The sequence below is a fragment of the Suricata suricatta genome, chromosome 16, assembly GCF_006229205.1.
Source record: "Suricata suricatta isolate VVHF042 chromosome 16, meerkat_22Aug2017_6uvM2_HiC, whole genome shotgun sequence".
Classification (NCBI taxonomy): Eukaryota; Metazoa; Chordata; class Mammalia; order Carnivora; family Herpestidae; genus Suricata; species Suricata suricatta.
In genome coordinates, this window is record NC_043715.1 from 50,005,872 (window position 1) to 50,018,831 (window position 12,960).

General features: G+C 56.7%; 1 protein-coding gene and 1 non-coding gene across 2 annotated transcripts in view; both read right to left on the reverse strand.

Annotated features, from left to right (window-relative positions):
• Positions 1 to 11,597: 11,597 nt before the first annotated feature.
• NOP53 (NOP53 ribosome biogenesis factor) overlaps positions 11,598 to 12,960 on the reverse strand; it is an 8,523-nt gene continuing 7,160 nt past the window's right edge. Inside the window, exons 6-9 of the mRNA XM_029924331.1 lie at positions 12,709 to 12,954; positions 12,490 to 12,556; positions 11,888 to 11,964; positions 11,598 to 11,794 (exon numbers count right to left, since the gene is read on the reverse strand). Of these exons, the coding sequence (XP_029780191.1) occupies positions 11,734 to 11,794; positions 11,888 to 11,964; positions 12,490 to 12,556; positions 12,709 to 12,954 (451 nt within the window). The 3' untranslated portion in view covers positions 11,598 to 11,733. The remainder of the gene's footprint in view (positions 11,795 to 11,887; positions 11,965 to 12,489; positions 12,557 to 12,708; positions 12,955 to 12,960) is intronic.
• On the reverse strand, positions 12,340 to 12,449 carry LOC115281328. Its single transcript, XR_003904241.1, has one exon. It is a non-coding gene; the product is annotated as a small nucleolar RNA SNORD23 (small nucleolar RNA).

Here is a 12,960-nt window from a genome sequence, read left to right on the forward strand (position 1 = left end):
CAGGGCAGCCAGCCTTTGCCTTATCCCTGCCCCCCGGGGGAAGATCTGCTCTGAGCCTTTGTGTCCTGTGTCCCCTGGAGCGTGACGGGCCAGCCCCTTCAGGCTCCTCAGTGTCTTCACCACCTGAGCACAGGGTGATCAGAGTCAGGACCTCCGTCTGTCCCTCCGTCTGACTGTCGTTCTGCATGGGGTCAGGGCCCCCCTGGGGCTGGGGCTTCTCCCGCCTCCCCCCACCTATCCGCATCGGACCGCTGGGCCCTGCGCAGACTGGGGAGGACCCCGCTTCCGCCAGTCCCGGGTCCAGCATGTGCAGAGACTGACCTTCTGCTGGGCTGTTCCCCTAAATTACTAAGTTGTAAGCGTTCTTTCGTCAAGCTGCAGGTTCCTGTGTTGGGGACGCGATCCGCACTCTCCCGTCTTTCCCAGTCGGTGGCGTGCCTTCTCATTTTTGCAAGTGCTTGCGGCTGTTGTTTTTAAACGTTTATTTATTTTTGAAAGGGGGGAGGGGCAGAGAGCGAGGGAGCCTGACACGAGGCTGGAACTCAGAATCCATGAGATCATGCCCCGAGCCGAAGTCTGACACCCAACCCACCAAGCCCCCCAGGCGCCCCCTTTGCAAGTGTCTTTTGATTTGACCAGCAGAAAATTTTAATTTCAAAGCGGTCTCACTTAATTTTACTTCTGAATTTTTTCTTGAATTTTCTCTTTGTCCTTTTTCGTGTCCGACGTAAGGTACCGGTGTCAAACCTCAGGCCGTTTCCTTCCAGAAGTCTTTGTGCGTTTCGCTTCTTGTTTAGAACTCACGTCTTCTGCTCCTCTCTGGCTTCTTTTCTTGTTTCAAATCTGTCACTGCCATCAGGTCTCTGAGCAGCATCGGGGGAGGAGAGAAAGTGGGGCGCTATCCTTAGAGAGCCCTCCCCCATTGCGGGGTTGGTCCTTGCCTTGCATCTGGGGAAGTTGGCTGATAAACGTTTCCTGCTACTGATATTAAACTTCCCTACATGATAGGGAGGCTCACTGGGCCAGGGCTTTGGCTTTTTTGTGCAGAACAAAAGGGTTCTGACCCGGGCTGTGCTTCTGGAGGTCTGGAGTCGGGTTCGTGCTAGGCAGCCGGGCCTCGGGACCAGCCCTCCCCCAATCCCTTGGGTCCTGAGTCGCTAACGGGCTTCCCTGGCAAAGGCTTTGCGCACGGGTTGCCACACGTTCGCTGCAGGGGAAGGCTGCTCTGCGTGACCCCCTCGTGGGCAGGAGCCAACACACGGATTCTTCCAGATCGCACCTGTGTCCTTCCCCCTCGTGACCCGCTGTGTGTCCTTACAATGTCACTATAATACATCACTCCAGGGACCCCCCCCCCGGGCGGCTGAGTCAGCTGAGCGTCTGACTCTTGATTTCGGTTCAGGTCGTGATCTCACAGTTCCTGGGTTTGAGCCCCACATTGGGCTTTGGGCTGACAGTGGGGAGCTTGCTTGGGATTCTCTCTCTCACTCACTCTCTCTGCCCCTCCCCTGCACGCACCGCTCTCTCTCTTTCTAAAAATAAGTAAACTTAAAAACAAAATAAATCAACTATGTACTGACTCCCATGGGGCCTTCTAGAGAGTGTTAGGACACAGGGGTGGGTTTGGGGTCCCCAACACAACCCATGCCCCTGGCTGGACCCCGATGGAGAGGGAAGACTGTGGAAGAAAAGGTCAATACAACACAAAGCCCTCCACGTTGTTCGACTGTGTTTGCCCTTGAGGGGCCGACTGGAACCACTTTACAAAATAAAAATTTGGGGGGGCGCCTGGGTGGCTCACTCGGTTAAGCATCCAACTTCGGCTCAGGTCATGATCTCACGTGGCTTTGAGGCCCACGTTGGGCTGTGTGCCGACAGCTCAGAACCTGGAGCCTATCTTTGGATCCTGTGACTCCTTCTCTCTCTGGCCCTCCCCTGTTCACGCGCGCGTGCTCTCTCTCTCTCTCTTTCTCTCTCTCTCAAAAATAAATAAAAGCATTAAAAATAAATAAAAATAAATAAAAATGTGGGGCACCTGGGTGGCTCAGTTGGTTGAGTGTCTGACTTCGGCTCAGGTCATGATCTTTTGGTGCAGAAGTTCGAGCCCCGCGTTGGGCTCTTGGGCTGACAGTTCGGAGCCTGGAGCCTGCTTTGGATTCTGTGTCTCCCTCTCTCTCTGCCCCTCCCCCGCTCACACTCTGTCTCTCTCAAAAATAAACATTGAAAAAAAAAATTTTTTTATGTTCCGCTGCACTGGGTAGGGAGAGAATGGGCAGATTTCCACAGATTTGGGGTCTCCTGCAAATTCCAAATGTGTGTTCCCAGCCCCTGAATTCCAGGTTTTTCCATCCAGCTGCCAACTGGCCCCCTACAATGGGGGGTCTAGCTGGCGCCTCAGACCAAAGCTGTGGACTCCCCCACCCCACCTCTGCCCCCCCTTCCTGTCTCGACACGGCAGCTCCAGACCAGGCAGAAACCTTGATGTTCTCCTTCTCCTTGTGCATCAGCCACTTTGGATGGATTTCCTTTCACAAGGTGTCCTGGATGCGCCCGCCCCTCCCCACCTCCACCTGCTAGCCCTGGGGGAGTCAACGTCACCTTGGCTGGGGCGGCCTGGGTCCTGCCCATCTCCCGTCCCCAGCCTCCTGTATCCCCGTTTCCTCCGGGACCTACGCCCTTGGCACTGTACGTACCTTACTCACGAATTTTTGATACTGTCAGGCTGTCTCTCCCACTAGAATGTGTGCCCTCTGGGTCCGAGCCTGCTTGGGATTCTGTGTCTCCCTCTCATTCTGCCCCTCCCCCACTCATGCTCGCTCGAGCTCTCTCGCTCTCTCTCTCTCTCTCAAAAATAAACAAACATTAAATTAAAAAAAAAAAGAAAGTGTACTTAAGGGGCGCCTGGGTGGCTTGGTTGGTTAAGCGTCGAGTTCAGCTCAGGTCATAATCTCAAAGTTCATGGGTTCGAGCCCCGTGTCGGGCTCTGTGCTGACAGCTTGGGATTCTCTGTCTCATTCTGTCTTTCTCTCAAAATAAATAAAACAAACCTAAAAAAAGAAAGTAAGCTTACTGTTGCATTGCTTTATCAACAGCTACAATTACGAACATCGCTGATTTCCACAAAACCCCTCTTTACTACCATCCGCCGTGTATTCAGTGTGCGCACACATCGACACAACCGTGCTGTGTTAAAAACAACAACTGTATCTCAGACAGGAAAGGGAACAAAGTCATTTCCTGGCACAGGAGGAATCCTTCTCTTCTTCTCCCTGCGAGAATTCTCCTCTCGCTGAGGGGAGGTCCTGTTCCTTTCCCGGCAGACTTTGGCTGATCAGAAGCACATTTGCATCCTTAAAGGGGAAAGGCGTATTTCAGATTTTAAAGGTTTTAAAGGAAGACTTGTAGGCTCTTCTCCCACTGGGGACAGAGGTGTCCAGAGTTCCACGGAGTTCTCGTCCGTCCTCCTGTGCTTACACGGGGCATACGGTGCCAATGACGCTGGAACTCTGGGCAGGAGGCCTGTCCTAAGCAGGCGCCACGCCTGTGGTGCCAAGCCCGATGCCAGGCGCAAACCCATGAACCATGAGATCACGACTTGAGCCGAATCCAAGAGTTGAAAGCTTAACAGATCGAGCCATTCAGGTGCCCCTAAAAATTAAAAAATATATATGTTTTTGTTTATTATTGATACAGAGAGAAACAGCACGAGTGGGGGAGGGCAGAGAGAGAGGGAGACACAGGATGGGAAGCAGGCTCCAGGCTCCGAGCTGTCCGCACAGAGCCCGACACAGGTTCAAACTCACAAACTGTGAGATCATGACCTGACCCAAGCCGAAGCCGGACGCTTAAGCGACTGAACCACCCAGGTGCCCCCCAAAAATTTTTTTAAAGTAAGCCCCTCACCCAGCATGGAGCTTGAACTCACGACCCTCTAAGATCAAGCATCGAGTGCTCTCTGGGCAGAGCCAGCCGGGAGTCCCAAGTGTGCAAATCTTAAGTGTGCGGCGTGGTGAGGTTTTCACACACACAAACGCCATCGAACCAGATCTCAGATCAAGATAGACCATTTCCTTTTCCAGGAAGCTCTCGCATGCACGTTCCCTGGCAGTTTTCCTATAAGGCTCACCACGAGTCTGACCTACGTCACTCCACACCGGTTTGGCCTGTTCTAGAACTTCATGGAAATGGAGTCCCACAGCAAGCACTCTGGATGAGGCATGAGCGGGTGGAGACACAGATGGGTGGATGGATTCCTCGATGGATAGATAAGATCCGTTGATGGTTGAAGGGGGTGGGCTGATGCCCGGGTGCCCCTAGGGGCTCTGGGTAAGGTTTCAGCCTGACAGTGGGGGCCGGCTCAGTCAGGGGATCTGGGTGGGACAGTCAGGCGGGAGGCTTGATACCTCTGGCAACAGCAACGTGACAATGACCGGTAGACCACCTGTCTCCCAACCTTCTGGCTTCACCCCCACCACGACCTACACGAGCCGTCACGGACAGGTATCCGGGTCTGTCTTATCCTCCCACTGGCCCTCACCCTTGAACCCCTCCTGCCGCCCCCTCCATGCCTGCGACCCCTGCTCACCCCCACCCCCCCCATACCCCCAGGGCACGGTCCTGGGCCAGGCCCAAGCCCAGGGCTTGTAACCCGTGTGGACATATTAATCAAGTCCTATGAACTGCAGGGGCCTTCAAGCCTCAAACCGCACCCGCAGACCCCCAGAAGCCCCCTGCGCGGACCTAGAGAGACTTCCCGAATCTGCTCCTGCCCGTTCAGGATGCAGCAGCTTCCTCCCACCCGGTCTGGCTTTCATGCCGCTTGCTGCAGCATGGCCCTTGGAGGGGTCCGGAGTCGGGGGACAGCGGTGGGGGGAGGGGTTTAGGGTCTCCCGGAACCCGAGGGCTGGCTCCGGCGCGGGCTCTAGGCGCCTCCTGGTGGCCGCCCTCCCTCGTGCATCTCCACTAGCTTCCCCTTGAACTTGGGAGACAGGGCAATCTGACCTTACCGGAGAGAGGAGGACGTTCGTGTTCACACAGGACCACAGGCGGGGCCACGAGACCGCGCGGGGCACGGCCACCAGGGGCGTCCCCGCCCTGGATCGCGGGGGCAGTTCTTGGCCATGCAGCCCGGGACCGCCCGTCCAGCCCTCCTCCCTCCTGGGGGTGCTCCCAGCCTGGAGTGGGGGGAGGGGGGTGAGGGGGCGCAGGGCAGTGGCTCATGCACTGCCCTGGCCGCATCCGCTGAGCTCCCTTTGCTGGTCCCCCCTTTCTCTCCCCCAGCCCTCTGTCTCTCGCCCCTTGCACTCCTCTCCATTTCCTACGTTGGACTCCCAGACCCCAGTCCCACTGCCTCAAATGTCACGCGTGCGCACAGGCTGACAAGTCCCCGGCACTCATCTCACGTCCCGCCACCTCGCCAGCCACCAGCCTGGTGGGAAGCTCAGGCCTCATGGGGCCAAAATCCAAACCCCATCTCCACGGATCCTTCCTATCGTGCCTCATCCCATTTCCATGCGTTCTGTCTCCCCCTCCCTCTCCGCATCCACCTGGGAGATGTTAGAGCTTTACTACATTCTGGAATGTTTCCCTCCTGCCCCATCCAGTACAGGGCCCCTCCATCCATGCAAATGTTCTGCCTAGAATAGTGTTGGTGCTGTCCTCGGCCTCCCTCTGTGTACCCACACGCAGCCTCTTGGACAATCTGTGCATCCCACCCTTCAAAACCCGTCAAAACTCTGGCACGCTCCGACCTCCATGGATTCTGCACTGGTCCAGGCACGCCATCTCTGCCTGAGCTATTGAAGTTTGCTTTCTCAGTGGGTCCCCTGCTTCGACTCTGGCCCCTACAATCTGCTCCTGGTCCACAGTCAGGACTCTGTACTCGGCTCACTTGGTTGCAGGCAGCCGGGTCTCCCTTGCCCTTCCTGAGACTCTCAACCCCAGGACCTTTGCACTAGCTGTGCTCTGCACCTGGAAAGTTTCCCCTGTGATATCCACATGGCTGCCCCCTTTGTTTTCTTCCAGTCTCTGCTCAAATATCAGCTGCCGGAGAGGACTCAGTATTTCGGCTTAGTACTTGGAGGCTGAGTGGGCCTGGAGACAAATGGAAGGGTGGTTTCAAAGGGACAGTGGACATGGCTTGGGTTACAATCTCCGGGCAAGTCACTCCCTTCTCTGTGCTTCAGATTCCTCAGCTGTAAAAAAAAAAAAGGGGGGGGGGCGGGGTCACAACATCCAGACACAAGGACTTGGGACAGAATCAGCTTTGTACAGATGAAATAGGTATTCATGTTTTATTTATTTTTTATTTTTTTTTAATGTTTTATTTATTTTTGATACAGAGAGAGACAGAGCATGAGAGGGGGAGGGTCAGAGACAGAGGGAGACACAGAACCGGAAGCAGGCTCCAGGCTCTGAGCTAGCGGTCAGCACAGAGCCTGACGCGGGGCTCGAACCCACGAACGTGAGATCTGACCTGAGCCGAAGCCGGAGGCTTAACCAACTGAGCCACCCAGGCGCCCCGGTATTCATGTTTTAAATGGCATTATTGCCATTAAAGGAAAGAGGGACGCATCATGTTACCAGGTTCCTGGCCTGGGGGACTCAGGGGAGTGTCCTTCCAGACTGTGGGTCACCAGACTTTCGATGATCAGTCCACCTTCCCCCTCGCTGCCTCAGCCCCCATGAACATATATAAGAGGTAAGACAGAGGGGTAGAGGGAATCTTCAGCTGTCTGTCTGTCTGTCTGTCTTTGCTCCTGCCTCATTCATGGAAGGCTGGGTTCTCCAAGGGGAATGGAGGAAACTGGGCTGGGCCCAGACTCTCAGTAAGTCTGTGTGGCCTTTGGTAAACGTCTTGCCCTCTCTGGGCCACCATTTTGCGGACCAATGAACACAACGAAAATGTCAACTTTTGACAGCAAGGTCATTCTCATGCAGACCGGGCCCACCCGGCGTCCCCCGTACTGAGGAGCCCAGCAGCACCGGAGTGGGTACAGAAAAGCGATGTAGGGAAGGAGGGAAGAATCCACCATGATTCGCCTTCCGGACCAGTCTCCACATGCCTCTCTCTGCGCATGCGTCTCCAGATCTTTTTAAACTGGTCAGGGTCCTATTGTGCCCGACCCATTTAACAGATCTCTGAGACAGATCATCAGTCAGTATTTCCCCAGATCATCAAAAACGTGTCCGAAAGTGAACTCTAAAGATGCCGGCGAACTATCCCAAGTGTAGACACGCTACTTGTAAAAGCCCGTTTCCTACCGTTCCGTATTTGGACAGTTTCCGTCTCTGTTTTTAATTTTCCAAACAGCCCAACAGCAGACGCCTTCCTATGTGTCAAGGAACCTTGTTCGCATCTGAATTCCTTTTTTGGTTTTTGCTTTTGATTTTTAAGTAGGCTTCACATGTGGCGTGGAGCCTGATGCAGAGCCTGAACTCGGGACCCTAGGCTCAAGCCCTGAGCCGACATCCAGAGCGGACACTTAGCCAACGGAGGGAATCCCTCTGGAGACGCACAGATTCCCACTTTTAAAAAGGTCTTCTCAGAGCACCTGGGTGGCTCAGTCGGTTGAGCATCCATCTTCGGTTCAGGTCATGATCTCACGGTTTGTGGGTTCGAGCCCCATGTCGGGCTCTGTGCTGACCGCTCAAGCCTGGATCCTGCTTCAGATTCTCTGTGTCTCTCTCTCTGACCCTCCCCGGCTCACACGGTCTCTGTCTCCCAAAAAGAAATTTTAAAAAAACCAAAAAAAAAGGTCTTCTCCCCTGTAGAAGATTCGGAGAAGCTGGGAAACAACTAGTAAGAAGGAGTAAGCCTCCCCCGGCACCCCCGCCCCCGAGGGACTCCGGGCCCTGGGCTGGACCAGCGCGGCAGGGACCCGGCAGACACTGTGTCGTCCCCAAAGCGTCTGAACATAAGCACGTCCTGGTCGTTACTCGTACGCCCGACCCCTCGGGTAGTGTGTGCAGAGGCCGCCCTCCCGGAGCAGCGGGGCTGCCCAAGTCCATTACCGCATTTCCTTCCATTCTGCACAGCTCGGGGGAGGGGGGGGCGCCTGTGTCGTGCCTCCCCCAGACTTCCGGCCGTTTCCTTCGGGCACGTTCCCAAGAGCACAACCAGCGAGTCAGAAGGTCGGAGCATCTGCAGAGCAACTCTGGCACAGGCTGCGAGTTTCCACTTAAAAAAATATATATTTTGTCTTCTTCCTGACAGTGTCGCAACAGCGGGCTCAGAGAGCCTCGGAACTCACGGAGCCTCGTCGAGCGGCACAGCGAGGTCCTGAGGCACAGAAGCTGGGGAACCTTCATGGGGCCACACAGCTGGTAGGGAACGGAACCGGCTTTATAATCAGCACGCTGCTCCCACATCGAGCTCCCACCAACTCCAGGCTACAGCCAGAGACAGGCTCCGCCCCCTCCCAGAGCCGAGCGCCAGATCTGCGGTATGGACGGGGGATGGCTTATCCAGCCAGTAGCCAACGGATGACAGTTCTCCCATTTTTGTGCATGGGACGCAGAGAGGCAGAGCTGGTTTTGTCCCTGAAGCTTTTACAGTCTGGGGGACCCGCTTCAGGAAAAACAGAGCTGATTCAAGGGCGGGTGCAGGGCTGTGGAGGGGACCAGCGTGAATAGTCCCGACACTGGGCGCTGTTCCCATCATCCTGATGTGCACGTCCTGCCCCCCAAAATCACGAAGCATTTTCCAACAGTAGAGTTTTCCGTGTCCCCCACCAGCGGGGTCCTGCTGTTCACCTGTCACTGTGCTTGTTTGATGAGGCACCTGGGCATCTGCCCATGTCACCCCCCGCCATTGTGCTTTGCATTCCAAAGGGAAGGGGCAGACATGGGCGCGGTGCTGGCAGAGCTGCTTCTCTGGGCGGAACACTCAGATGTGAAATGTAATTTACCTGCAGAACGCCACCCAAACGTGCCTTTGCCGTGGGAACAGACGCGGTTACCCGGGCAACGAACCAGGGTGGGCTCCTGATGGGCTCGAATGTGCGGGCTGCGCAGCACGTCCCTGGAGAGCTGACCGGCCCACCCGCAGGCACCCATGTACTTGGGCGGATGTGCACTGGCCGTGTCTGGGCATTAAAGAGTTCCCTCCCCTCGTCCAGAAGGTTCCTTGAGATTCACTCCTCAGAACGGACTTACTGGGTCAGAGGCTGCAGCTTCGAGCTCTTGTCAAGAGTGGTTTTCATTTTCACCTCGACCCGCCCCTGGCTCCCCCTCACATACACCCAGTCATTTTCTTGCCTGTAAAAACATTCCTTTTTATTTCTAGGGTGGGGGACAGGGAGGGACAGTAGGACAGCTCCTTAAAGTGGTGACATTTCACGAGATATGGGAGGACGTAAGGAGGGGGGCCCTGCCACTAGTCCCTCCCTTCATCCATTTCTTTTACAAACTGCTTGCTCTACTTTTATGAACGTCTGACCCCAGAGAAACCTCTCCAAAGGCCACGCTAAAACACAGGGGAACGCCAACAGAACACTACAAACCCTGAAGGCCTCGGACAAATGATACCTTGCACCAAGCAAAACTACAAGAGCCTGGGAGAAATGTTTGCAACGGGCGTGACACACTTTGGGATCGTAATAAATAAAGAGCTACTACACGTAAACAAGAAAATGACAGTCTAGGGGAAAAATGGTCAGAAGCTTTGAACCAGCATTAAAGAAAGTGCCAGGGACAGGGAGGCGTATGTATGTTCGACCTCTCTGATAACCAGGCAGAGTTCAAGGACAGAGGTTGAGGTCACAGAGCATGAAGGCTGCAAGGGAGCAAGGGGGCCCCTAGGTTGCTGGAAGGCCCAAATCTCCACGGGGAGAACAATTTGAAGGAACCTATCACGTGACCTAAGTTTACATAGATTTTCCCTTGTCGCCCAGAATCCCTCTCAGGGTCTGGTCCTACACACAAGGCGTGTGACCCGCCTCCCAGCCTCATTAGACGGAGCCGGAGGAGCCTGGTGCGGTGAGGTCGCGGCGCACACACACTGGTGTTCCAAGCTATGAAGGAGCACCCTGTACAGGCCTAGAAAGTTCTCCACGACGTACTAAAAACTACATACAGTGTGGTCGTATCCCAGACGCAGCAAGATTAAAACAATTCTATTTCAGGGGCGCCTAGGGGGCTCAGCTGCTTGAGCATCCGACTTCGGCTCAGGTCATGATCTCACGGTCCTTGAGTTCAAGCCCCGAGTCGGGCTCTGTGCTGACCGCTCCGAGCATGGAGCCTGCTTCGGATTCTGTGTCTCCTTCTCTCTCTGACCCTCCCCTGCTCACGTGGTCTGTCTCTCAAAAATAAATAAAAAACATAAAAAAAAATTAAAAAAAAAATAATCACCCGTGGGACCTAACAGAATGATCACACTGATCTGCGGTGACAGCTACTTGGTGGAGGGCATGGGTCTAACGGAGAGCAAAGGTCAAGGGCAACGGCCACAGCATCTTGGCATCCTGATGCACCGTGTCTGGGATTTACAGTGAGAAGACGGTCCTCTATTACTTGTAGAAAAAATGTTCTAAAAAATCCCTTTCAGAGGGGCTCAGTCAGTTAAGCGTCCAACCCCTGATCTTGGCTCAGGTCACGATCTCGTGGTTCGGGAGTTCGATCCCTGGGTCGGGCTCTGTGCGGACAGTGGCGTCTGCTTGGGCTTCTGGGGCTCCCTCTCGCTCTCACCCTCCCCTGCTCCCATGCAAACCTAACTCCTTTCAGAGTAGGTTTGGGGAGAGGAGACGAGCCCTTCTGACGAGCTTGTTTCCTTCCCTCCAACGGGGTGCCCCGGCCTGCAGGGTCCTTCAACAGGGAACCTTGGAGGAGGGAACGGGTGAATGGATGGGACAAGAGACACAAAGAATGGGAGCAAGGCAGAGATCTGATCAAGCTCCAACGTTTATTCAAAAGGGGGTTGTTTATATGCACAACCAGGGGAAAGAAAAACGTGGGAAAGGGGGAAAGAATGTGGGGGAAGGCACACAGTACCAGGGACCTGTTAACAAATGTGGACAGATGGTAATCTTCCTGGGACCAACAGGTGTTTACAACTCTTCAGGAACTAACAGCTATTTACAACCTGCTTGCTGCTTATTTAGCTGTAACATTCCACCAGAGTTAGTCAATACTGTTTTAACTTTTCCACCAGAGTTCTTTAACTCTTTCTTTGGCTCCCGGCAACGGGGGAGGACCGGCCCCCCGACCGGGCTTCGGTGTGGTCAGCGAGCGAACCCACCCGCCTGAAGCCCAGCAGGTGCCCGGCAAACGTGACCCGCAGCAGGGCCGTACCCAAGGCCCGCCTCTCAGTCACAGGGCCAGGAAGACGTGGGCGATTTCGCATCAGACGCCCGGGTATGAGCTCCACTTCACCCCCCACCTCCTCCCCCAGCAGCCCGCAAGCCCCGCCTCCTCGGCCCGCCCTGAGCTCTGCGCTCTCGCCAGGCCCGAGGGGGTCCGGTACCTGCAACCTGTGTGGAGGGGGACACAGAGAGAGAGGCCACCCCCAGGAGGCAGTCACGTCACACACACGCCCAGGGTGTCAGTCAGAGAGATTTATTGCAGGGTCGGGGGGGGGGGGGGGGGGGGGGGGACCCACGGCCTCACCCGCCCGACACCCCCCGACTCTAGTCTGGGCTCTTCCATCTCCCTTTGGGGCCTCTCCGCGCCCCGACCACGAGTTCAAGTGCGTCTGGGGGGCTGCCCTCTCCGGGGTCTGGCCAAGGGGAGGGCCACTCACTGGATCTCTCGGAACGCCCGCCTCTCCACGAGCTTCACTTTGTACTTGCGCTTGAACCTGACGAGGAAAGGGAGAGGTCAGTGACCAGCAAGCCCCCAGGCGCGGGGAGTTTCCTGCCCTGCCCCCCACACCAGCCCCAGGGGCCCTCACTTGGCTCTCTCCCGAGGCTCGATCATGTTTCTCTTCTGGAAGCTCTTGAACCGGTCACGGAGGATGTTGCCTTCGGGCTGCGGGACAGAGACAGAAGCCTCAACAGGGCCCTCTGCCCTCTCCACGGGGCTCAGCCTGGCCCCAGGCCAGGGGGGTGGCGGGTGCGGACACACAGGCTGTCCAAGCTGGGTGCACGGGGATCACTGCACAGAGGAAGGGGGCACGCCAGACAGGGGTGAAGGCTGGTGGGCAGAGGGAAGCCCGGAGCCCCTGGGAGCCATGACGGGTTCTGAGCTGAGCCCGGGCAAGGCCCATTCTGGGCTTCAGGGACACCTGTCTGGGAACGAAGAGGAGAAAGGTGGGGCCAAGAGAGACCAGGGCCGGGAGGAAAGGCCTTCTGGGGGTCACAGATTCAAACCAACACCCCCCCCCACACACACACAAGGACCCCGTGCCCTCAGCCCCCAGGCATCAGCCCAACCAGCCGGACCCGGGGTCAGCCATGATATCGCCCACAGCCCCTGAGGGCACGGGGAGCAAGGATGGGGATCATCACTGGGCACAGGCCCCTCCACAGCGCACCGCCCCCTGCACGCAAGTACCTTCAGGGTCCTCAGCGAGCCCGAGAGCTCCGAGCTGAGCTGCACGTCGATGTCGGGGTCCTGGTACCTGGAGGACACAGGCGAGGGGCACCCAGAGGGTCAGCCGAGCCAGGGCAGCGTCCGAAGAAAGGCCCCACTCGGGCCGCAGCCCTTTGAGGACGTGGGGCTCGTGGGGGCAAGGATGACCTCCCAGGGCCCCCCTCGCCCAGTGGGCCTCACCTGAGCCGCCCCAGCCTGCGGGGCTTGTCCGCCTCGGCCAGTCTCCGTGCCCTCCGCCGCTCCCGCCTCCGCGCCAGCTCCGCCAGGCGCCGGGCCACCTGCGCCTTGATCCCACGCAGCCTGAAGAGCTCCTGGTGCCGGAGCCGGGCGGCCCGCACCGCGGCCTGCTGCACCCGCTGCCGGAGGGCCGGGCCGGTCAGCCCGGAGCCGGCGGTGGGCCTCCCCGGAAACCTTCCCTCCACGGGGCTCCCC